General features: G+C 43.5%; 1 protein-coding gene across 1 annotated transcript in view; it reads left to right on the top strand.

Annotated features, from left to right (window-relative positions):
* Positions 1-2415: 2415 nt before the first annotated feature.
* LOC126174741 (arylsulfatase B-like) overlaps positions 2416-26960 on the top strand; it is a 107384-nt gene continuing 82839 nt past the window's right edge. The window contains exons 1-2 of the mRNA XM_049921061.1: positions 2416-2468; positions 17645-17774. Of these exons, the coding sequence (XP_049777018.1) occupies positions 17658-17774 (117 nt within the window). The 5' untranslated portion in view covers positions 2416-2468; positions 17645-17657. The remainder of the gene's footprint in view (positions 2469-17644; positions 17775-26960) is intronic.

Raw genomic sequence — 26960 nt, 5'->3', positions numbered from 1 at the left:
TGGGCTGCGACACCAGTAGTGATTATTATAATGATATAAATGAAAACCTGCACACAGTTCAGGCAATATGAGGAACAATAAACATAAAACTTACCTGTTGTTGTTGTTGTTGTTGTTGTTGTCTTCAGTCCGAAGACTCGTTTGATGCAGCTCTCCATACTACTCTACCCTGTGTTTACCTACAGAACCCGAAAAGATAGAAAAGTAAGCTTTACAAGGCTGCGGCTACGCCATTACCGTTGTATAGCAGCGAGAAGTGGATGAATAGAAGGTAAGATGATAGCGAAATACAAGTGGCAGAGATGAGATACTCGAGGACAATAAGGCGATGCAGAAACAGAGATTTAATAAAGAATGAATATGTTCGAAATTAGTTGAAACTACACGCAACGACGAAGTTACTGAACACAGAGACAGGTAGAAACAATGTGTGAGCAGACTGAAAGACTACCGAAGAATGTTCTGAAATACACCACCAATGAAAGACGCTTACATGTACACTATGGAAACGATGGGCGTAAACTCTGTCCAGACAGAGCCGACAAGTGCCTAATCGCTTCTTGTAAGATAATGACGACCACGATGACGATTTTTGGCTTTCGTATGGCCTTAACTGAATGTGAGCAGCCTCTCTGAAATTCTGCATTACATTCCAAGAGACCCTTTTACTCTAAAGAAAGAGTAAAATATTTTTTCTTGAAGGACTAAAGCAGTAAAAAGGTAAAAGTCAGAAGAGGCTGAGAGATAAGAGTTCGAAGAAGACCACTCTGAATTAGAATATGGTTACCAAGTCCGTCGTATCATTAACTGTGTCAGTAGTAGATAAAGAAATTCTCTAGACTTGTTCACTCATTACGGTCTTAGACGATTCTCATCTGCTACTTCACATGTTACAGTGTAATCTACTCAGCTTCCTGCAGCTCATCTTAGTCTTTCTTCGTATCTTGTAATTTCACAATAAACTTCGTTAGTTCACCTGGATATATGTTCAACCCAGTTCTCTTTTTGTTGCTGCCATAATTACGCATTGCTCTCCAAACTCTTCCGTAATGAATTTGTGTGTTTACTTGTCTCTCCCATTAACTTCCAACATGGGTACCTCCATTCCACACTTATCTACTCGGTTTTCTTTTTCTAATTCCTACGCTAAAAATTTCGCAGTCGCAGATAAAAACCGGTAAGACACACAGTTTGGAAACTGTCTTTTACAGGCACACTGTAGTCATAGTCTTGGAAGCAATACTTAGTTTAATATAAGCTGCCCTAACTATTTTTACTCTTGCGTGCATTTCTTTTACTGCTGATTCAGTCTTCAACTAACCAAAATGCAATTTATTTATTTTTTCCACAATACAGTTTCATTTTTCTGTCTCAGTAACGTACCTGACTAAATGATGCATGCCAGACGACATAAAACACTCTGACTGTAAACTCTCCGTTTCAGGCATTTGAAGCTCAGTTTAGATGGACACATTCAGTTTACCAAAATCATTCTGTGCAATTTTTTCTCATCCATTTGTTTCCTTTAGCGCTCATTTAGTCGGTATCTTCAGTTACCCATAGCACAGATTATTCATTTCGTTGTTTAAGTTTTTCATCTTAATAGTTCACTTGAGTATATTTGGCAAACCAAACTGGTAATGCGCTACAATTAAAAATTTTCCTTTTTATCACATTGAATGCTTAGTTGACCAAAAGCTCCCCAGGGCAAAGTTACAATTATGCTTACTTTTTTTCTATCCACCTTATCTTTTAACACAAAGAATCAGAAACTGGTTCTATGACTTAATCGTTAGTATACTCTAATTTTTTCTGATGTGTTAATTATACATTGCTTTTCTCTCATACTTTTTGCTGTGTTTAGTGTCTAGATTTACTGTTGAAGTTTACATCACGAGAAGCAAACAAACTTCACTTGTAAAACTATGTTGTTCTCGATGTACTCCGATTAACGATATGAAAAATTCCTGTAGAGCTAATATGAGTAATTTGGTGTGGTGATGTAAATGCCTGAATGCTCTTTCAGTTCTGAATTGACCACTGTCATGATGATACTGTGACAGCAAATAAATGACATAGTATAGAAGCGATTGAGGAAATGTTGTTAGGTTATCTAATGAATCAAGAAAGTTATATGAGTGTTTTCCACAACCGAAGGGGTATCAAGGGACATTTAGCAATGTCACTTAATCATGATAATAAACAATGAATGCAGACCGAAGTCAAGGTTCCCAAGTCGAGTGCCCTGTTTTGGAATAACCCAAAGCGCTTCCTTCGAAGAAGTAATGGTAAACATGACGGGCAGCTTGAGCCAATTGTCTGAATGAGGCAAAGAGATAACAGCCTGTCGTGGAGTGGCTGCCAGAGATATAAGCGCGAAAGCCTCATTTAAGTTCTGAACAGTGCAGTGGGAGGTCTGAGACGACAAAGCAGTCGCCTGGTCACACTGCGTCACTTCCTCTTTTAAGGTGGGTCACTCAGAACTTCGGCTACATTCCACAGTGGGAAATCCGATCTTTAATTCTGAGTTGTCATTAGATTTACTCAATGACGACCCACAAATTTAGGTATTCATGTATGTCTCAGGTTTTCACACATTTAATTAAGCAAACTTCAGCGAACTTCGATCTGTTTTGAAATGGAGAGAAAATTAAATTTATATTTGTTTTTGTATTTGTTTCCTGGTTGTATGCCAGTTACTTTTTAGGTTGTGTTACAAAGATGAAACATTGCCAAATTCTCGTGGTGTTACTATTCCCTATGATCCAGGCTTCTTTTAATACACGCATAATTTGTAACCATTGCCGAAATTTTTTTCTCATTAACTAGTTGCGTTTTGTTCTTGGTTACGTACCTACTATTGTCATAAATCTCAGTTCTGTTGTCCACGTCTGATATTCTAAAGCCATTGCAATCCAACAGGAACAATAGTTGATCCATTGTGTTGTCCTACAGAACATCTATTTAATATACTTTGTGTCTGATAAATACATACCTGAATTTGTTTTCGTGAGTAGTGTCAAATCGGTGCCACTTAGTATACTTATCATACAGTGTATTACGCTATGCCGCACTTGCCCTGGCATGATTTTCTAGACTATCTACATCTACATGGGTACCCTGCAAATCACATTTAAGTGCCTGGCATAGGGTTCATCGAACAACCTTCACAATTCTCTATTATTCTAATCTCGTATAGCTCGCGGAAAAAATGAGCAACTATATTTTTCCGTACGAGCCCCGATTTCTCTTATTTTTTCGTGGTGATTGTTCCTCCCTATGTAGGTTGGTGTCAACAAAATATTTTCGTGTTCGGAGGAGAAAGTTGGTGATTGGAATTTCGTGAGAATGATTTCCAGCAGAAATCCTGTATCACTTCTGTGACGCTCTCACATATTTCGCGATAATACAAAACATGCTGCCTTTCTTTGAACTTTTTCTGTGTACTCCGTCAGTCTTACCTGGTAAGGATCCCACACTGCACAGCAGTATTCTAAAGAGGACGGACAAGCATAGTGTAGGCAATCTCCTTATTAGGTCTGTTACATTTTCTAAGTGACCTGACAATAAAACGCAGTCTTTGGTTAGCCTTCCCCACAACATTTTCTATGTGTTCCTTCCAATTTAAGTTGTTCGTAATTTTAATACCTAGGTATTTAGCTGAATTTACGACTTTTAGATTAAACTCATTTATCGTGAAGCCGAAGTTTAACGAGTTGGTTTTAGCACTCATGTGGATGATCTCACACTTTTCGTTATTTCGGGTCAACTGCCACTTTTCGCGCCATTCATATATATTTTCTAAATCGTTTTGCAGTTTGATTTGATCTTCTGATGAATTTATTAGTCCATAAACGACAGTGTCATCTGCAAACTACCGAACACAGCTGCTCCAATTGTCTCCAAAATCGTTTATATAGATAAGGAACAGCAAAGGGCCTATAACACTACCTTGGGGAACGCCAGAAATCACTTCCGTTGTACTCGATGACTTTTCGTCAGTTACTACGTACTGTAACGTCTCTGACAGGAAATCACAAATCCAGTCACATAATTGAGGCGATATTCCATAAGCACGCAATTTCCCTACGAGCCGCTTGTGTGGTACAGTGTCAAAAGCCTTCCGGAAATCCAGAAATACAGAATCGATCTGAAATCCCTTGTAAATAGCACTGTGATGATTTTTTAGACCGTCAGACCTATTGACGTGCTAAAGTGAATTAGTATAAAATACCTGATACGCGCACGTCTTGTTACGTTGCATAGAATTTATTTGATTTCTGACGCCAGGTGCTTGAATTCTCTGACGTGGAGAGAGAGGACATAAATAGAAATCCCTGTTTTAAAAGTTTGTAGTACTCCATCTGTGGACGCGATTGACAGTTTGCTATTCTCTGTATGGAACCTATGTCAACGAAGGAACAAACAACTTTCCGAAGCTGATAGGTAGTCTTATCCACTGTCACTTGTTAGAACAATAGTTTGAGTCAATTTTTCAATTGTCCCGGTTTTTGTTGGGTTCATTGTTCCTTTTCACGCTGTACAGGTTGCAGAGTGTGACGGATGAGTATCAGAAGAGCGGCGGCAAAATATGGTTAATTAAAGAAAACTTACGATGTGCTCTCAGTGACGGAATATAGAAAGGGCTCAGACTGGAGCTCGACTGCCAGTCTAGTAGTTTGGTCAAAGAAATGAACGGAGCAGAAAACGGCACTGATTGGCTGGCCACGCTGTACGAAGTGGTGCCTCATAGTGTTTATAAACAGGAGCCAGGTTCTTCTTCATAAAACGAGTTGCCCATGCAAGGAATATGAGAAGGCTCTTTTACAATTGTCGTAGTAGTCTTGTCAAGGAGAAAATTTACGTATAGTCATATTGCCAAAATCTACCACATATTTAGTACGGAAACTCTGCTTTTAAATGAGGTAGTTCAAAAAGAGAATAATCCTTACAGTGTATGGGTTAGTAACAATGTGACAATAAGATATTAATCCGCTATACGTTCACACAGAAAATAATGGTTAATTCTAAATATGTTCAAATTTGTTCGTAGAAAGAAGGCTAAATTCCCTGTTGCTTATTACATAACAAACAAATTTCCAAGTAATTTTCTTGAGTGGAACTTGTGTTACATTGCAAAAGAGAAATACACTTCTGTGCTGAATGTGCTTTTACGTTTAATCCACATTACGATTATACAGGACAGACAAATATTTTTTTTAAATATTTCTCCGGGTGCAAGATATTGAACAGTTATCAAAATAAATGTTGCATATTGCCGAAAACTAATACTGAACTTTTTGATCCAGTAATACATGGTTTGTCTGTAATGCGATTTTTGCGAGAACAGTCAATGCTCCTGCCGCAAAAGGGGCTGTATGTGCAGCCAACGACAAGCATGTCAAGAGCAAACATTGCAGTACTGGTGCCGTGTGCCATTATCAGAGTTGAGTTGCTTCAGGATTATGCGGACAACAAAACACACAATCAGAGGCTTCATGTAGTCACTCCAGTGGAGCGAGAAATGAGACAGGTAGACGTCGCAGCGAATGTCATGCCGAGTCAAAGCGATGTCTCTAGAATCTAGAACAAATTTCTGTCCACAGAATCAGATGAGGATCGTCAAAGAATTCATGGCAAAATGAAAACAGCACATGTGCAGAACCGATATCTGCGTACAACAGCCGCGCGGGATTAGCCAAGCGGTCTTAGGCGCTACAGTCATGGACGGTGCGGCTGGTCACGGCGGAGGTTCGAGTCCTCCCTCGGGCATGGGTATGTGTGGATGATTTAGGTCAAGTAGTGTGTAAGCTTAGGGGCTGATGACCTTAGCCGTTAAGTCCCATAAGATTTCACACAATTTTGAACATTTTTTGTTTTTGCGTACAACAGGAAGCGGAAACTATCAACACAATGCGACACATCTACCCCGGTAGTTCCAAACAGCTACAGGTGTGCAGGTATCAACAACAGCTACAGGAGTGCAGGTATCAACACAAAGTATGAAATGGGCTCCATCCGCAGGAATTACAAGGACTGTTTCTGGATTAGACTGCATAGGGATACAATTAGCATTTTTGTTGAGGTTCTTATATATCTCCTCACTGAAAATACTGATATTCGTGTGTGGAGACAACGGGAACATCGTTTATACCCTAACTGTATTGTAGACCGTCACCCTTATGAGCAGAGTTCAGTCATGTTTTGCGGTGGAATCATGTTTGGCCGCAGGACACATTGGTGGATGACTGGCATCAAGCATCGGAACGACAGCCTTGTACGAATTGTGGCTCCATTTGCTGAACATGCCTCATGCATCACCACACTGATGCTGGACGACATTGCGCGCCCCCCATTGCCCTAATCCTGTGAACAGCTTCCTAGCGGAGCACAGAATTAGAAGAATGGAATAGCCTCCAAATTCTCCACATACCAGTTCATTGATAAGGCATGGGTCATGCTGAAACAAGCGGTTTGCTGTCTTCCTGTCCCACCAGAGACCTGACAGGGAATCACAGGCTGCTGTGGAGGAATGGGACAATATCCCACAGGCTGATCTGAATAGCATGTAAGCACTATGCGTAAAAGTATTCGAAACCATCCTCATTTATGAGGAGGCCCAGTTGGTTCATAAACGATGTGTTATACAAGATGACAGTGAGAAAAAACTGTGGTGTTTGCAGTCATCTGTAAGGTATTTTGGGTCTTTGTTTTTGTTTGTCAAGTGGTATTTTATCATCTTTATTTTTGTTTTCTTATGACTGTATCTGACCGAACAAAACTGGTTTTGTTTCCGGTTATATTCAACACCGATAAGGAAGCAATATGCAATATTTATTTTGACCACTGCATTGAAAGGGGCTAGAGGAGTTGTTTCATTCCGACTTTCTTTTTAAGTTCAAAAACTCCCTGCAGAAACATAGGCTGTATTGTTTGATATCAGCAACAATAAAATAGCAACTTGTGAATAATGTAAGTAGGTTCTTCCTTAACGATAGGTATGGCTGTATACAAACGAACTAGATCAACTCACGTATCAGTGTGTTTATTTAGGTGAGACCTCATCTGAAGAAATTGTATGGTTCAAACAAATACCTCAACAACACACAAAAGCCTATGCTAAAGACATAAACACTGTATTCATTGACCCTAAAATAATTCAGACAATCACATTTTCGATCGCTTATCAAAATTCCAGAACCACAAAAGCAAAAACCATCTACCTGCACCACCATCTCAGTAAGCCAAGTAACGTTCAGTTGACTCATGCATTGTTTACTTCAAGAACATGAAGCAAAAGAGTTCTTAAGGAAACATGTATGTGGCAAATTGTTAACACCTCAACCCCATATCGAATAGCAGTAAATATCGGCATACCACACATGACACTCGGAACAACTACACAAAAGACGTAAAGAGTTACCCCAGCAAGGAATAAAACTTCAATACAAGATGAAGGTATAAGAGACAAAAATTTAGAAAAGCACAACCCTGTGAAAAATGTTAACGTTGATCACATGAGATCGACTATACTCATTCCCTGTAAAGTATCTTCTGCAAGAGCACAACAGACTACCTCATGCATCACCACCAACGGAAACCATTGTACATATTATTCCCATCATGTATCAGGCATTTATATAGAGAGTGAATCCAAAAGTATGAAATCTGCTTCGTTAAGAAAGAAAAATGTAAGAAAAATACTCTTGCCTCAATGTTATAAAATGTCACACAACACCAATAAAGTCTTCCAAAATGGTAATCTGTCCCACAGTAAACATAATTTTCATTATATCTGTTCATTCATCATCATAGCAAATCCTTATAAATTCATCAAACTATTCAACCGTCTCCAGCATACCATCTCTACAAAACATTAAGGTATGCCTTGAATGTAACTTAAACTCGCAAATAGGTCTCAATATGAATTCATAGAATCTTCAGCTCGCATGTGATCTTCCATTAATTTAGTAACACTCAAAGTTCCTTTGTCGCAAAAGCAAATGAAATATTACTAACTACAAATAATCTAAAGAAGGAAAATGGGAAATTGTACGAGTACAAACTTATTTCACTTTAGTGTCACTACAGACAAGAGGTGGTTCAGTGCTAGTAATATACCAGTACACCAACAGTTTAATATCTCACCACAGTGATTTAAATAACTTTCCTCAAATGAACTGGCATAACATGTAGATCATATGGCGTAGTATGTGTAATTTTCCCCAAAACACACAAAAAAGTTTAACGCAAAATCATGTATCAATACAAGACTTACCTCAATACATACCCATACTACCCTATCACAAGGAAAGGTCCGAATAGCCGCTTGGGTGTTGGCACAGTTTTACTCCACAGTATAGTTCCTTGTGAAAGGGCAGAGGAAACACGCACTGAAACAGCCAGCATACTGCGCCGAGCAAAACCACCAGCTTGCAACCTGAAGAAAGAAGAGCTACAAGCCATTAAGAATCTCAACGCCGACAGGAGTAATTTGGTACTGCCTGCCGATAAGGGGAATGCGACCGTCGTAATGAAGACCGAAGACTATGAGCAAAAGATCCGACCGACACGTACATAAAGGACTCAGGAGTTTTCATTGAGAAGCTAAAGAAACTGAAGCTTGCATCGAACAACATCCTTGTCTGCTTCGATGTTGCTTCTTTGTTTACGAAAGTGCCACTCAGTGACGCTCTGGAGCACATCGGTTCCATTTTCCCGCAAGACATCACAAAGCTCTCCCATGCATGTCTCACCACGAGCTGTTTCACTGGGAATGGCGATTTCTACCTACAGCTGGAAGGCATCGCCATGGGTAGTTCTCTTAGTCCAGTGGAGGCCCACTTCTTCATGGAACAATTCGAAGCTCACGCACTGGACTTGGCGACTTGCAAACCATAGGTGTGGTACAGGTACGTCGATGGTCCTTCGTTGTGTGTAGCCATGGTGAAGTAGAGCTCGGTGACTTCTTAAGACACTTGAACAGCCTACATGTCAACATAATATTTACCATGGAAGTAGAAAAGGACAAAAAACTGCCATTTCTAGATGCGCTGGTCACAAGGGATGGTGAAAACCTGGAACACAGCGTGTATCGAAAAACTGACACACACGGACCGATACCTGCCAAAACTATCAAACCACCACCCGAGCCAGGAAAAGAGGCATGATTAATACGCTTGTAAGGCGAGCAGGGCGAATGTGTGAGCCGCAGCACCTCTGACGCGAAATGCAACACCTGCAAAGTGTTCTGAGAAGCAATGGGTACTCCACCAGTTAAATTAGAAGTTTAACAGAGCCAAACACTCGGTGAAGTAAGGAATCAGAAAATAAATGTCGGGTACGGCCTTTCTGCCATACATTCCCAGAGTGGCGGACAGAATCGTCCGTATATTAGACGAACACGGCGTAAAGACGATTTTCAAACCGACAAGGATGATCAAAGAGTGTCTTACATAGGCAAAGGAGAAAAGGGACCCTCTTGCAATGTCGGGAATATACCGTATACCATGCACACGCTGAAAAGTTTATGTTGGATTGACTGGACTATCAATCAATACCAGGATCAAAGAACATAAGCGAAATTGCAGGTTGGGGCAGGTGGAGAAATCGGCCGTGGCGGAGCACGCCTTAATTGAGACCGACCACATAATAAAATTCGCCGACGCGGAGGTACTGGCTGTATAGAAGCATTATCACACGTGCTTGTTCAGAGAAGCTTTAAAAATACAAAAACACGCGAGCAGTTTCAACAAGAAAGAGGAAAGCCTTAAGGTAAACGGATCCTGGCTTTCCGTACTGCAGCGAACGACCGTCGCAGGTAGCAAGAGAACCGCACCGGAAATGACCGCGGAGAAGCACTCGGACGTTGGCTTGCCAGGTACATATAGTCTGTGGCCGCGAGCTCGGCTCCATTTCACCACCGGCAATGAAGGGTGAAGCTTAGACAATGCCAGCCACTCGTGCTGGCGAAACGTCAGTAAATTCATTAGATGAACGTTGGCCGAAGAACCTGAGACAGGAGCAAATAGGCAGAACACAATTTCCTCAGTAACAAGGGCAGAGAAACTGCTAGTTTAGAGATCGCAGTTGACTCACAAATTAAAAACATGTGCATATTTGTAATTTTTTATATATAACGTTTCGTAGGAAAGAACAGAAACAGATGTTTTCGGACAAGAACACTCAACAAATAAGAAGTGAAAAAGGTAGCTCCATAGAAGAACGTAGTCAATGAGGCAAATCAGTTGCATTCTTTCCTTTCTAAGCTAAGCCCAGTATAAACATAAAAACCTAAACGAAATTCATAAGAATCAAAAGAAAGAAAGTAATGTCCTTAACTTAGGAAAAGTATACAGAAGGGTATGCACAAGATGCCTCTTTAAACGAAATACGGTTTTGACATCAAAATTCAACAAGAAGACTGAGTAGTGTCTGCTGTTTATTCCAATAAAAGTGCAAGAGCCAGAACGTCTACAATAAATAAGTGAGGGTACCTTTAAGCATCTGATGATGATGATGTTTGGTTTGTGGGGCGCTCAACTGCGTGGTTATCAGCGCCCGTACAATTACCCAGTCTTTGCTCAGTCCAATTTCGCCACTTTCCTGGATGATGATGAAATGATGAGGACAACACAAACACCCAGTCATCTCGAGGCAGGTGAAAATCCCTGACCCCGCCGGGAATCGAACCCGGGACCCCGTGCTCGGGAAGCGAGAACGCTACCGCGAGACCACGAGCGGCGGACTTTAAGCATCTAACAACCTTGATGAACTGTTGTCTCATACAACAGAGATCATTAATATTTACAACCACGTAAAATCTATAAAATATGAGCACAGATCAAATAAATTCACTGATATATATGAGTTGTCACAGGTATTTTCTCAACATTATCAGTTATTAATTGGCTAGTGCACGAGAAGTTAACTTCCACCACACTTACATTGATTAGCATGAAATACCTACAAAGAACACAGTGATTTTAACACAAGTAGTGTCAAATCAAGGGACTCAATGTGCAGAGAGTTCCACCACTTTTCATTCATTAGCATGACATATCCGCAAAAGACACAGTGAATTAACAGAAGCAGAGTCAAATGAATGGATTCAGCATGCACAGTGGGCAGTAGCCTTCGGTCAGTTTACGGGAGAGTTCAGATACGTATTGTCTTTCGCATATGATAGAACAGACATTTAAACTCGCGTTCCTCATACTGGAAACTAGCTACATGACGTACTTTTACAGCCAAATAAGGCTTCTGTCACTTACGGCAGTAGCAATAATAACAGAAACTTAACCATGCCATTTGCTGTGCTTCGGAGGCCAAGAGAAGAACCTGTAGGTACACTTCATTTTCTCATATTTAATCATATTGCACACAACATACTCCACATATCACCACAACATCTCCACATTATTTAATCGTATTCTGAGCATGGCCCACACTTTTCATCACAGTACACCTGTCCTGACCATAATTATCTCAGTACACATCAAATTTTATATCTTTGAGATAACAGCGACAAGTAGATACAAGTATGCTTCACCATCCTATTAACTTTTTGTACTCTAATAAAAATAAAACAGAAAAGCAAGCTACGGGAATTATCCGAATCGGACAGATACCGACAGAAGTGATGTACGTGTACTAACAAGATATAATGACCATTTCAGAAGAGATGGATGATTTAGTTAACAGAAAGATCTTCACAAATTGAGCAAGTCAGTACGCAAGCAGTTGTTCGGCTTGATAGATACAGTTGATAGAATTGTTCGATATCCTCTTGTGGAATTTCGTGCCAAATTCTGTCCAACTGGCACATTAAATTGTCAAAATGCCGAGCTGGTTGGAGGGTCTTGCCAACAACACTCCTAGTGTTCTCAATTGGGGAGAGATCCAGTGAAATTGTCGGAAAAAGTGGGATTTGGCAATCACGAAGAGAAGCAGTAGACACTCTGTCGTGTGCGAACAGGCACTATTTTCCTGATACGTAAGCACAGAGTGGCATGCCATGAAGGGCAACATAACAGAGCGCCGAATATCGTCCACGTGCTGCTGTGCTGTTAGGACGCGCTGCAGCGGATGACAACCAGAGGGTTCTCGCTATGCACCGGCAGACGCAGAGCCGAGCAGATGCAACATCAGCGGTAGCAGAGCGGAAGTTGTCTGATACACAGTAATTTAGTTTCTTCTTTTTCTTCGCGTGCTTCTCCAAAGAAATTAACTATACCCGTGTATTTTACTGTGAAGATTAGACTAGTGGTCTTTTCTGTGATGGCTTTCTGGTGTAATTTTCCTGCCTTCAGAAGCTCCATGGCACGTGAAGAGTTAAACGGCGTGTCTTCGGTGATGATTTGGGTGACTGTATCACGGTATTCCACGAGCCCCATGTTTATTCTGCAAGGTCTTATTACTGCCAAGCCGCGCTGGATTAGCCGAGCGGTCTAAGGCGCTGCAGTCATGGACTGTGCGGCTGGTCCCGGCGGAGGTTCGAGTCCTCTCTTGGGCATGGGTGTGTGTGTTTGTCCTTAGGATAATTTAGGTTGAGTACTGTGTAAGCTTAGGGACTGATGACCTTAGCAGTTAAGTCCCATAAGATTTCTCACACGTTTGAACATATTACTGCCATGGATTATGTGACCATTTTGACCCATCAGGACATTCCCATCGTAAAACAATTAATCCCCAATCGTGATCCCATTTTCCAAAACGACAGGGTTCCTGTTCACACAGCCCGCATCGTCCAGGGCTGGTTCCGTGTGCACAAGGACGGACTATCGCATCTCTCCTGGTCACTAAAGTTACCAGATCACATTACTGTTGGGCATTTCTGGTCTGTTTTGGAAAGGAGCGTCCGCGATAGCTACACATCTCCATCTTCCTTATCTCAATTTGCCACTATTTTGTAAGAACAATGGCATAAGTTTCCTCTGGAAACCACACAAGACATGTATTTATCCATTTAGAGACAAACGTAATCTGTTTTGAAACTTCCTGGCAGATTAAAACTGTGTGCCCGACCGAGACTCGAACTCGGGACCTTTGCCTTTCGCGGGCAAGTGCTCTACCATCTGAGCTACCGAAGCACGAATCACGCCCGGTACTCACAGCTTTACTTCTGCCAGTATCTCGTCTCCTACCTTCCAAACTTTACAGAAGCTCTCCTGCGAACCTTGCAGAACTAGCACTCCTGAAAGAAAGGATATAGCGGAGACATGGCTTAGCCACAGCCTGGGGGATGTTTCCAGAATGAGATTTTCACTCTGCAGCGGAGTGTGCGCTGATATGAAACTTCCTGGCAGATTAAAACTGTGTGCCCGACCGAGACTCGAACTCGGGACCTTTGCCTTTCGCGGGCAAGTGCTCTACCATCTGAGCTACCGAAGCACGAATCACGCCCGGTACTCACAGCTTTACTTCTGCCAGTATCTCGTCTCCTACCTTCCAAACTTTACAGAAGCTCTCCTGCGAACCTTGCAGAACTAGCACTCCTGAAAGAAAGGATATAGCCGAGACATGGCTTAGCCACAGCCTGGGGGATGTTTCCAGAATGAGATTTTCACTCTGCAGCGGAGTGTGCGCTGATATGAAACTTCCTGGCAGATTAAAACTGTGTGCCCGACCGAGACTCGAACTCGGGACCTTTGCCTTTCGCGGGCAAGTGCTCTACCATCTGAGCTACCGAAGCACGAATCACGCCCGGTACTCACAGCTTTACTTCTGCCAGTATCTCGTCTCCTACCTTCCAAACTTTACAGAAGCTCTCCTGCGAACCTTGCAGAACTAGCACTCCTGAAAGAAAGGATATAGCGGAGACATGGCTTAGCCACAGCCTGGGGGATGTTTCCAGAATGAGATTTTCACTCTGCAGCGGAGTGTGCGCTGATATGAAACTTCCTGGCAGATTAAAACTGTGTGCCCGACCGAGACTCGAACTCGGGACCTTTGCCTTTCGCGGGCAAGTGCTCTACCATCTGAGCTACCGAAGCACGAATCACGCCCGGTACTCACAGCTTTACTTCTGCCAGTATCTCGTCTCCTACCTTCCAAACTTTACAGAAGCTCTCCTGCGAACCTTGCAGAACTAGCACTCCTGAAAGAAAGGATATAGCGGAGACATGGCTTAGCCACAGCCTGGGGGATGTTTCCAGAATGAGATTTTCACTCTGCAGCGGAGTGTGCGCTGATATGAAACTTCCTGGCAGATTAAAACTGTGTGCCCGACCGAGACTCGAACTCGGGACCTTTGCCTTTCGCGGGCAAGTGCTCTACCATCTGAGCTACCGAAGCACGAATCACGCCCGGTACTCACAGCTTTACTTCTGCCAGTATCTCGTCTCCTACCTTCCAAACTTTACAGAAGCTCTCCTGCGAACCTTGCAGAACTAGCACTCCTGAAAGAAAGGATATAGCGGAGACATGGCTTAGCCACAGCCTGGGGGATGTTTCCAGAATGAGATTTTCACTCTGCAGCGGAGTGTGCGCTGATATGAAACTTCCTGGCAGATTAAAACTGTGTGCCCGACCGAGACTCGAACTCGGGACCTTTGCCTTTCGCGGGCAAGTGCTCTACCATCTGAGCTACCGAAGCACGAATCACGCCCGGTACTCACAGCTTTACTTCTGCCAGTATCTCGTCTCCTACCTTCCAAACTTTACAGAAGCTCTCCTGCGAACCTTGCAGAACTAGCACTCCTGAAAGAAAGGATATAGCGGAGACATGGCTTAGCCACAGCCTGGGGGATGTTTCCAGAATGAGATTTTCACTCTGCAGCGGAGTGTGCGCTGATATGAAACTTCCTGGCAGATTAAAACTGTGTGCCCGACCGAGACTCGAACTCGGGACCTTTGCCTTTCGCGGGCAAGTGCTCTACCATCTGAGCTACCGAAGCACGAATCACGCCCGGTACTCACAGCTTTACTTCTGCCAGTATCTCGTCTCCTACCTTCCAAACTTTACAGAAGCTCTCCTGCGAACCTTGCAGAACTAGCACTCCTGAAAGAAAGGATATAGCGGAGACATGGCTTAGCCACAGCCTGGGGGATGTTTCCAGAATGAGATTTTCACTCTGCAGCGGAGTGTGCGCTGATATGAAACTTCCTGGCAGATTAAAACTGTGTGCCCGACCGAGACTCGAACTCGGGACCTTTGCCTTTCGCGGGCAAGTGCTCTACCATCTGAGCTACCGAAGCACGAATCACGCCCGGTACTCACAGCTTTACTTCTGCCAGTATCTCGGGCACACAGTTTTAATCTGCCAGGAAGTTTCATATCAGCGCACACTCCGCTGCAGAGTGAAAATCTCATTCTGGAAACATCCCCCAGGCTGTGGCTAAGCCATGTCTCCGCTATATCCTTTCTTTCAGGAGTGCTAGTTCTGCAAGGTTCGCAGGAGAGCTTCTGTAAAGTTTGGAAGGTAGGAGACGAGATACTGGCAGAAGTAAAGCTGTGAGTACCGGGCGTGATTCGTGCTTCGGTAGCTCAGATGGTAGAGCACTTGCCCGCGAAAGGCAAAGGTCCCGAGTTCGAGTCTCGGTCGGGCACACAGTTTTAATCTGCCAGGAAGTTTCATATCAGCGCACACTCCGCTGCAGAGTGAAAATCTCATTCTGGAAACATCCCCCAGGCTGTGGCTAAGCCATGTCTCCGCTATATCCTTTCTTTCAGGAGTGCTAGTTCTGCAAGGTTCGCAGGAGAGCTTCTGTAAAGTTTGGAAGGTAGGAGACGAGATACTGGCAGAAGTAAAGCTGTGAGTACCGGGCGTGATTCGTGCTTCGGTAGCTCAGATGGTAGAGCACTTGCCCGCGAAAGGCAAAGGTCCCGAGTTCGAGTCTCGGTCGGGCACACAGTTTTAATCTGCCAGGAAGTTTCATATCAGCGCACACTCCGCTGCAGAGTGAAAATCTCATTCTGGAAACATCCCCCAGGCTGTGGCTAAGCCATGTCTCCGCTATATCCTTTCTTTCAGGAGTGCTAGTTCTGCAAGGTTCACAGGAGAGCTTCTGTAAAGTTTGGAAGGTAGGAGACGAGATACTGGCAGAAGTAAAGCTGTGAGTACCGGGCGTGATTCGTGCTTCGGTAGCTCAGATGGTAGAGCACTTGCCCGCGAAAGGCAAAGGTCCCGAGTTCGAGTCTCGGTCGGGCACACAGTTTTAATCTGCCAGGAAGTTTCATATCAGCGCACACTCCACTGCAGAGTGAAAATCTCATTCTGGAAACATCCCCCAGGCTGTGGCTAAGCCATGTCTCCGCTATATCCTTTCTTTCAGGAGTGCTAGTTCTGCAAGGTTCGCAGGAGAGCTTCTGTAAAGTTTGGAAGGTAGGAGACGAGATACTGGCAGAAGTAAAGCTGTGAGTACCGGGCGTGATTCGTGCTTCGGTAGCTCAGATGGTAGAGCACTTGCCCGCGAAAGGCAAAGGTCCCGAGTTCGAGTCTCGGTCGGGCACACAGTTTTAATCTGCCAGGAAGTTTCATATCAGCGCACACTCCGCTGCAGAGTGAAAATCTCATTCTGGAAACATCCCCCAGGCTGTGGCTAAGCCATGTCTCCGCTATATCCTTTCTTTCAGGAGTGCTAGTTCTGCAAGGTTCGCAGGAGAGCTTCTGTAAAGTTTGGAAGGTAGGAGACGAGATACTGGCAGAAGTAAAGCTGTGAGTACCGGGCGTGATTCGTGCTTCGGTAGCTCAGATGGTAGAGCACTTGCCCGCGAAAGGCAAAGGTCCCGAGTTCGAGTCTCGGTCGGGCACACAGTTTTAATCTGCCAGGAAGTTTCATATCAGCGCACACTCCGCTGCAGAGTGAAAATCTCATTCTGGAAACATCCCCCAGGCTGTGGCTAAGCCATGTCTCCGCTATATCCTTTCTTTCAGGAGTGCTAGTTCTGCAAGGTTCGCAGGAGAGCTTCTGTAAAGTTTGGAAGGTAGGAGACGAGATACTGGCAGAAGTAAAGCTGTGAGTACCGGGCGTGATTCGTGCTTCGGTAGCTCAGATGGTAGAGCACTTGCCCGCGAAAGGCAAAGGTCCCGAGTTCGAGTCTCGGTCGGGCACACAGTTTTAATCTGCCAGGAAGTTTCATATCAGCGCACACTCCGCTGCAGAGTGAAAATCTCATTCTGGAAACATCCCCCAGGCTGTGGCTAAGCCATGTCTCCGCTATATCCTTTCTTTCAGGAGTGCTAGTTCTGCAAGGTTCGCAGGAGAGCTTCTGTAAAGTTTGGAAGGTAGGAGACGAGATACTGGCAGAAGTAAAGCTGTGAGTACCGGGCGTGATTCGTGCTTCGGTAGCTCAGATGGTAGAGCACTTGCCCGCGAAAGGCAAAGGTCCCGAGTTCGAGTCTCGGTCGGGCACACAGTTTTAATCTGCCAGGAAGTTTCATATCAGCGCACACTCCGCTGCAGAGTGAAAATCTCATTCTGTAATCTGTTTTGTTTGTGAACGGTTTCCTTACACTCTCTCCGGTATGGTAATGTGTTGTGCTTTTGTCTTTTCAATATCTTTGTCCACCTCCTGTATACTTCCATTAGAAAATTACATTTTCATAAGAAATAAAATCCTGAGAGAACGTAAAATAAATGATTTTACCGCAGTCTTTTAGAGAACAGACAGCTTATATTTATAGAAAACTTTAATTTTCAGTGCTTTTGTTGTGATGGAGCTACTGGAAAACATGCTGCCCACGGTTTTGCTACTATTCGCATTGCTGACGACGTCCTTCTCTGCTGATACTAAACCACCTCACATCATTTTCATACTCGCTGACGATATGGTAAGTGCGCGCAAGTTGGATTTTAAGTTCAGCCCTGATCGCAGTTTTGTTGTTTCTTAATAGTTTCGTGTTCTTTTGTTTACTCTCAATCCATATTGTGCGCTCAGTACTGTGTTTATTCCATTCAACCAGTCTTGAAACTTTTCTTCACTTTTACAGAGGACTGCGCTTTTTTTATCTACATTCTTCTAAAATTAATTTATACCGCACTTCTGAACAACCTTTTACTTCGTTCATTGCTGTCCGTACGTAGGTTGAAGACTATAAGAGAATGACAGAATCACAAACCTACGTTATGTTCTCCTCGAGCACTCTTCTGTTCCTTTGATTTGTTCTCTTTTGAGTCTTACATATAGTATGTGTGTCAAAAGTATCCGGACACTTGGCTGGAAATGACGTACAAGTTCGTGGCGCACTCCAACGGTAATGCTTTAATTCAATATGGTGGTGGTCCACGCTTAGCCTCGATGACAACTTCGACTCTCGCAGGCATACGTTCAATCAGGTGCTGAAAGGTTTCTTGGGGAATGGTAGCCCATCCTTCACGGAGTGCAACGCTGAGGAGAGGTATCAATGTCGATCAGTGACGCCCGGCACCAAGTCGTCGTTCCAAAACGTCCGAAAGGTGTTCTATAGGATTCAGGTCAGGACTCTCTGCAGGCCAGTCCGTAACAGGAATGTTATTGTCGTGTAAGCACTCCGCCACAGGCCGCGCATTATGAACAGGTGCTCGATCATGTTGAAAGATGCTATCACCATACACTAATTACTCTTCAACAGTGGGAAGCAAGAAGGTGCTGTGATACCGCCACGCAAAACACAAGGGGTGCAAGCTCCCTCCATGAAAAACACTACCACACCGTAACACCACCGCCTCCGAATTTTACTGTTGGCACTACACACGCTGGCAGATGAAATTCACCGGGCATTCGCCATACCCACACTCTACCATCGGATCGCCACATTGTGTACCGCGATTCGTCACTCCACGCAACGTTTCGCCATTGTTCAATCGTCCAATATCTACGCTCCTTACACCAGGCGAGGCGTCGTTTGGCAAGTTTTCTCACCTCCCACCTAACTGTCATAGTACCTGCAGTGGATCCGAATGCTGTTTGGAATTCCTGTGTGATGGTCTGGATAGATGTTTGCCTATTACACATTACGACCCTCTTCAACTGTCGGCGTTCTCTATGTCATCAGACGAGGTCGGCCTGTACGCTTTAGTGGTGTATGTGTCTCTTCACGTTTCCACTTTACTATCACATGGGAAACAGTGGACCTAGGTATGTTAAGCAATGTGGAAATCTCGCGTACAGACGTATGACACACGTGACACCCAATCACCCGACCACGTTCGAAGTTCTTGAGTTCCGCAGAGCGCCTATTCTGCTCTCTCACGACGTCTAATGGCTATTGAGGTCACTAATATGGAGTGCCTGGTAGCAGGTGGCAGCACAATGTACTTAATACGAAAAAGTATGCTTCTGGGGATGTCCGGATACTTTTTATCACATTTTGTATATTGTATGTCACTCACTTTGCATTATACCGTATATCTGTTTTAATATTTCAAAGGTCTCTTAGCTGTTTACACAATCGAACGCTTTTGGTAGGCTGACGGAAACTGTGAAGATACTTTAATAAAACTAAAAGTAAAATTGGTTTTGATATTTTAAATATTAGCACTATCATATAGCACTGTAATTTTGTATCAAGTTGAATCTCTCACTATATTTTAGAGCAGCGAAGTGACTGTCTTTCATTCTTTCTATAATGAAAACTAAACTGTATGTTACATTTGCACATCTTGGTTGCTATTGCATCTGTTCGCAAAACCGTCTTGTTTGTGTAAATGTAACCAGCAGTCGGTAGCTCGTCTTTTGGAAGCCAGGGAACTGGACTCCGGAAAAAGAGAACCCCCTCAACGTGAAGTCAGTCAACGGGAGAGCAGGGAGTCCGAGCAACTCTTAGAGAAAGACGCGGACGGAAATAAAAATTCGGAACCAACAACGCTCTGCGTGCGGCTTCCTTGACAGCTGACCACTTATTACTCTGGTTCAAGACCCACACCAGCCGACCTGCTTCCATATCGATATCCGCTTGTGGGGACTGTAAAACCACTATGAAATACTTTCGATAACTGTTTTCGGAAGATGTCCAAAATCCTGTCCTCTTCTACCTCCAGAAAGACCAAATGACCAATCTAGTAATGGGTTATGTGATTCTTGAAGTAGCTAATTAACTTATTGCTGTTAGTATCTAAATGAAAACAATATTTTAACGATGTTATTTTGTCCAGGTCATTTCTGTGATACCGGTGCAATTACAAGGGAAAAGGTTTTTTTGAGTCGTACTAGCCGCATAATTTATGCACTCACTGACTAAGTGAATCTCCTGGAAGGAATGTGAGAATGCAGAGTCTCGCGGTGGTAACAGTGTATTAAAGGTTTTCGGGTTTCCAGCCGAGTCAAGTGGTTAAAATTACACGAGCTTTCGGCCAAATACTCCTGTGGCCAGTGTCAGGTGCCATGACTGCCAATGGGCTGCTGGTACGTACTTAAAATGTACTAGACGCCGGCTGTGACATTTGTCGTCTATAGCATACTCAACTAAAGTGGGTTTCTCGTATAGATTAGGCGACAAAACCTCTCATGCTCCTTCCTGCGTTGTTCCACAGTGTCAACTCTTCGTTGATTGAATGCCACGCCACAATCGTAACCTGTCTTGTAGGCCCCCTGGTATCCTGAGACCTCAAATGTGTTTAATTGGTCTCAGTAATTGACGATATTCAGTCAGAGGCCTAAGGACTCATTTGATCTTGTGTATTCTCAGCAGCCGGCATATCCTTCCCGGCACGGAGCCACAGAAATGCAAGAAAATAAGTTTCTTTTCCTGACCTTACTGTGTTTCTTGCGTAAAATCACTTCATTTATTTGATGATCTTTATAGGCGTTGCTCCCGAAGACCTTGCGTAGGCGGCTCAGCTCACGCGGGAGGTTATCAGTGTGTAATATAATTCTTGAACGATGCACCAATATTTGTAACACAGTGCGCTTGTTTGCCATGTGATGATGGCTGATGGCGTGCTAGTATAGATCGAAGTGGGTAGGCTTTATTTAGACGCTCCGCGCGGGATTAGCCGAGCGGTCTCTGGCGCTGCAGTCATGGGCTGTGCGGCTGGTCCCGGCGGAGGTTCGAGTCCTCCCTCGGGCATGGGTGTCTGTGTCCTTAGGATAATTTAGGTTAAGTAGTGTGTAAGCTTAGGGACTGATGACCTTAGCAGTTATGTCCCATAAGATTTCACACACACTTGAACACACACACTTTAGACGCTGTTGCCAAGGCGTCCATGTCTTTCACGGTGGATGAAGTCGTCGAGGAAGGGAAATGCATTGTCTTTTTCTACCTCCACGGTGAACTGCATGTTACTGTTAATACCGTTGAGATATTTCAAGAAGTCTTTAAGTTTCTCACGCAAATGGTTCCAAATGACGAACGTGTCGTCAACGTATTGAGAGAAACAACTAATCTTTAGTTGCTCCGTATCTAAAACTGACCGTAATGTCTACTTATTAAGTTGAAGATTGCTAATTCGGCTAATAAAATCTGCTGAGTTTCTAACATGATGTTCGCAGCACCCTACATGTGGAACGAGGAAACTAGCGAAGTACTTCGCCAGTTTATATGTAGGTGAATGGATCTTGGATACAGTGAGGAGGAATGGCGTTCCTTCATTGTAGATCTTGGATAAAACATAAGCAACAGATGATCTATGTGTCTGAGAAGTCAAGAGGTTTTTCTTATTATTCTAGGTGTTGCGTCACGTGGGATATTCTGGTAAATAACTTAATCCAGTAGTGAGCAAATCTGCGTATATTATAGTCTGGCAAGAGCTGGCAAGTGCGAGAATTATCGCATGATCAACGTAACGTCTCATGCGTCCAAGTTGCTGACGTGAATAATATACAGAAGAATAGAAAAGAAAATTGAGGACGTATTAGGTGACGATCAGTTTGGCTTCAGGAAAGGTAAAGGAGCTAGAGAGGCAATTCTGACGTTGCGGTTGATAATGAAAGGAAGACTAGAATAAAATCAAAACACGTTCAGAGAATTTGTTGACCTGGAAAAAGCGTTCAACAGTGTCAAATGGTGCAAGAACTTCGAAATTCTAAGAAAAATAGGGGTAAAATATAGGTAGAAACGGATAATATACAGTATGTACAAGAGCCAAAAGGAAATAATAAGAGTGGATGATCAAGAACAAAGTGCTCGGATTAAAAAATGTGTAAGGCAGAGACGTAGTCTTTCGCCCATACTCTTAAAACTATACATCGATGAAGTAATGATGGAAATAAAGGTTCAGGAGTGGAATTGAAATTCAAGGTCAAATGATATCAGTGACACAATTTGCTGATGGCATTGCTATCCTGAGTGAAAAGGAATTACATGATTTGTTGAATGGAATGAACAGTCTAATGAGTGCAGAATGTGGATTGAGAGTAAATCGAAGAAAGCCGAAAGTAAAGAGAAGTAGAAGAAGTGAGAACAGCGAGAAACTTAACGTCAAGATTGGTGGCTACGAAGTAAATGAAGTTAAGGAATTCTGCTACCTAGGCAGTAAAATAACCTAAGATGGACGGAAGACATCAAAAGCAGAAGCAGACAGTGACAAAAAGGGCATTCCTGGCCAAGATAAATCTTCTACTATCAAACATAGGCCTTAATTTGAGAAGAAATTTCTGAGAATGTACATTTGCAGTACGGCATTGTATGGTAGTGAAACATGTACTGTGGGAAAACCGGAACAGAAGAGAATCGAAGCATTTGAGATGTGGTACCACAAACAAATGCTGAAAATGAAGTGTACTGATAAGGCAAGGAATGAGGAGGTGTAGCGCAGAATCGGAGAGGAAAGGAATATGTGGAAAACACTGACAAGGAAAAAGGAGAGGACGATAGTACATCTGTTAAGACATCAAGGAATGATTTCCATAGTACTAGAGGGAGCTGTAAAGGGCAGAGGCTTGAATACATTCAGCAAATAATTAAGGATATAGGTTTCAAGTGCTATTCTGAGATGAAGAGGTTGGTACAGTAGAGGAATTCATGGAAGGCAGCATCAAATCGGCCAGAACACTGATGACTGAAAAGAAAAAGAATGAAAAAAGTCCTTAGTTACGGCTGGATTTACCTTGTTAGCAGGAAGGACCACAATGCTTTCATGATTGGGTAGAGCTCGCGTGTCATTACCTTCAGCGCTGCTCTATGGGACGCTGGTAACTTTGATTTCTTGAGACTAGGGCTCGTTTCACGCCTTATTTCGTCCCCTGTTCAGCAGTTTGCGGACCGCCTTTTCGACACCACTTATTTCACAGACATGAAAGTCCCGCGGCGAAGGTGCCAAATTAAGTGCTCTCTTAACTATTGACATTGCGCCGACATCTATATCTCTCGCCGAGAAGGTGATGACGTTGCGTTCTGAGAGTCTGTGGTCCTAACCGTGTTGTTGCGAAAGGCAGCCTAACTTCCCTTTTTGCTTCTCTGTTGTTTGTTCCTGTTTTGACATTTGTTGGGAAGCCGTAGCTGCGTCGACCCAGTCACATTCCAAAGTTGTGCGTACTCTTGATAGCTGCTGATGGAAGGCCCACTTATCGCATCCAGCTGTGTACCTTTTCTCGCAGTGGTACAGAGCTGAGAAGACGAATCATATCAACACCGCCACCTACTGGTCTATATTTCGTAGTGCCGCCTTGGCACTACCACGAGAATGGGATGTTAATATGAGGTGTAACCTTCCTTTGCGTTTGTAACGTCGTGAACACTACTATGCATAGATTCAATAAGCTCCCTGAATGTCTGCGCCTTAAAAGACGAAACCAAAGAGTGTACTGATGTTGGACGCAAATATATGGAGCGATATCGAAGTGCTGACTAAACACCAATGTGTTCCAATCGCTTTAGGGAGAGAATATGAGCAGGCCGGTCAATTTCTGGAATGTTATTGTCCACGAACTATTGCCTAACAGGTGCTGCTTTATCAAAGGGTGGATTTGCACGTTGACTCAAACTGTAATCATCTCGGAGTTGTCTCTGTACTAGACACAGTTCACAATGCTCTAGAGCGTGTTGATATCGTGTTGATATCCCTTACATTTAGCGGTTTCGCAATCGCAATGACGGCATCACACTCTAACCACGAAAAACGGTATTATGCGGTAACACTATCTCCGCCGTCCTTCACAGCTGGTTTTACACACTATGGCGTGTAACGCTGTCCAGGAATTAATCAAACACACATTCTTCCATCAGAATGCATGCGTGATTCATCACTCCAGATCATTTATTTCCAGCTGGTCACCAGTGTGTCCCTTTTTTTTTAACTGCCTACATGCAGTTATTTGGCAAACTGAACGTCTGGTAGCACACTGGAACTAATGAGCGATTGCTTCCCCTGATTTTATGCGATTTGCTCCGCAGTAGTCGACGGTCCCTGTCTGCACACGAGTCTACCTGGTCCTGTTTTAGCTGTAGTTCTTGCTTCCTGTTTTCAGTTCACAGTCACATCAGACAGCGGTCAGGCTGTGCACCCTCAGAAGCGTTGAAACGTCCCAGATGGGTTTGTTACTCGAGGTAAATTCAATGACTAGTCCACATTCGTGGTCTCTGAGCTCTCCGACCACTTCATTCCGCTGCTTTGGCTAGTCTACCGACAACACAATACTCAAGCATCCTATCATACTGGCGAGTCTGCCTCTTATGTCAACCAGCGATTAATTCCACATTACATACGTGCATCCGGATACTTTTTTTAAATATTGGTCTATGCTTACCATCGGTGTGAATATAACTGAAATGTAGTGGGGCCACCACAAAACATTGACTGCGGCAGGGCAAGGCCGTCTTATCTGACGAAGAAAAATAATACAGAATTGGCTGGTGACACAATGTCAGTTGTTTAGTAAACACTGCAAGTCTCAGAGAATGGCGCCTGATCAGGTGACAACGTTACTAGAACGTATGGATTTTTAAACGAGCTTCATTGTGAGTCCGCATGTGACTGACTGGTCTAATTGTTCAATACCAACGCGTGTGGCGCATTTGGACAAGTCAATAACCCTATGTTGGATTGAATGAGTACGTGACATAATCCACGTGCACCACTAATGTCCGTTCGGAACAAATCTGTACATAACGAAGAGGAGGAATGGCATGTTGCTCATCAAGTACATTATAACATATTCATGTCTGTGCCTACTGTCTCTCACAGCATCCAGGTATTCTGCACCACTTAGCAGATAATGGCAGCACGCTTGAGAGGGGACGAGTCTTTCACTATTTTTTCATATTCAAGGCCTCTCTGATTTCACAGTCTGATAATAACACTCAAGACATTTTTGTGAGGCGTCAGGAAGTTATCAAGGCACTGATGATACCATACACGTTGTTAATGCATGCAAGATCTTTATTGTGGCTCTCCTTTGAATAGTATTGGCTGGAGTTGAGAACAAGCAGGAAATTCGGTCATATATTCAATATTGCAGTGAACGTTTGGCCTTGGAAGCCATGTGGAGCTATTAGAGAAAGGAATACCTCCAAGCACATACCGGGGACAGAATGCTGGTCCCAAGAACTCGCACCGGTGTGCAGACAATGCCTTCGGCCAAAGAGGCTAAAGGCTACCTCCCTGACCTACGTGTTACGTGCCTTTTGATACGGCAGGTGTAGGGATATGAGAAAAATTTAAGTCGCCGTGCCAAGGCATTTCCACAGTGTCGAAAACCCTCGTTTGTGAACAGTAGGGCGGCCATTTAAGTTCGCGTGTTTCCATGTTCAAAGTGGACCGGATGCTGTCGAGGGAGCTGTCAGGTCGTGTCATTCCTCTGCCTTCTGAGTTTCTGGGAAGCCTCAGATATTTGTAAACAATTTTAGAACATTTATGGTGCCTTTGAATTCGTCTACGTTGGAACATAAAAGCAGATCTCTTAGTTTATCCGAGGATCCTAGTCAGACACGCTGTAACATTTGCGCCATCTAGATAACGATCTATGTGATACGATCTCTGTGATAAATGTGCTGTTCACTTTAGGACCAAATGAAAACTCACAGCATGCTGCCTAAAGTGCTGTGGAAAAAAACAAGTTGGGTGCACAACGTGTTCTTCTCTATGCGTTGGAATATACAACTCAGGGATTGGCTCCTTCTCCAGAAAAGAGAAGAATATTGTTGGCTTTGGTTAGGACTGGTTGATGGGTAGAGCAGACGACTTAGGGTGGAGGGGGGGAGGGCGGGGGATGTGACATGTAGGTCCTGGAGTTCTGTGATTGGCAAGAGACACTTGTGGGGGTGGTTGCATGTGTGCTTTTCTGGAGTTTCCTGAAAAGGTAAACTTGGTCTTCTGATTCACACACCGGTCTGGAAAGGATTTTGGTTTTGAGTGTGGTTATGAGTGGATTGCACTTTGAAACTCGTCCTGAGTGTGACTTTACGCTGGCATTGGTTTTCACTTTGGAGCGTGCGGTGAGGACTTAGCTCTGCAGACAGTTACTTTAATCGGACAGCTCACTGTGCTGAGAGCAACCTTATTCGTGTCGGGTCTGCCGCCTTCCAGCAAACAAGAGTGTCACAAGCTGGAGTTTGCCAAAATCTCAGGGCTCCTTTAGAGATTAATTGCGACGTGTCTGACAGATTGCTAGCCACAACATCACACGTTTTGTGACGACGATAACGAATTACAGGCGCTGCCCGTCACTGCTCTGCACATGCTCAAAGCACGTCTGTCCCATGAGACAGCGCTAAACTTCGAGAAAGGGGTATAGTATTGTTGCTACAGCTTGTCACTTGTTCTCAGCTGCACCAGCGTAGTATAACCACTGTGTAGAATAAATCCATCAAAGTCTATTCAGTGTTAGGTAGTTTCAGATTGCCTTATTCACGTTTTCAGCCAGAGTAAATAGTTTAATCAGACAAACCTTAGTTTTTGCCAACCTACTGCCAACCATTGAAGTGTTAACTAAATGTAACGTCTACTTGTGTTGCCAACATATCATGATTTATTTATCATCACATAAAACTTTTATTGTTGGTCCTATTTATCACCAATAAACCTGCGTCATAATTTTTTTGAAACATCAATTCCATGTTGATATATTAATCACCCATAAACAGTTGACTACAAAATTGACA

Source organism: Schistocerca cancellata, chromosome 3 (genome assembly GCF_023864275.1).
Source record: "Schistocerca cancellata isolate TAMUIC-IGC-003103 chromosome 3, iqSchCanc2.1, whole genome shotgun sequence".
Lineage (NCBI taxonomy): Eukaryota > Metazoa > Arthropoda > Insecta > Orthoptera > Acrididae > Schistocerca > Schistocerca cancellata.
Note: the sequence above shows the minus strand (reverse complement) of the source record. Positions and strands in the feature narration are given on the sequence as shown.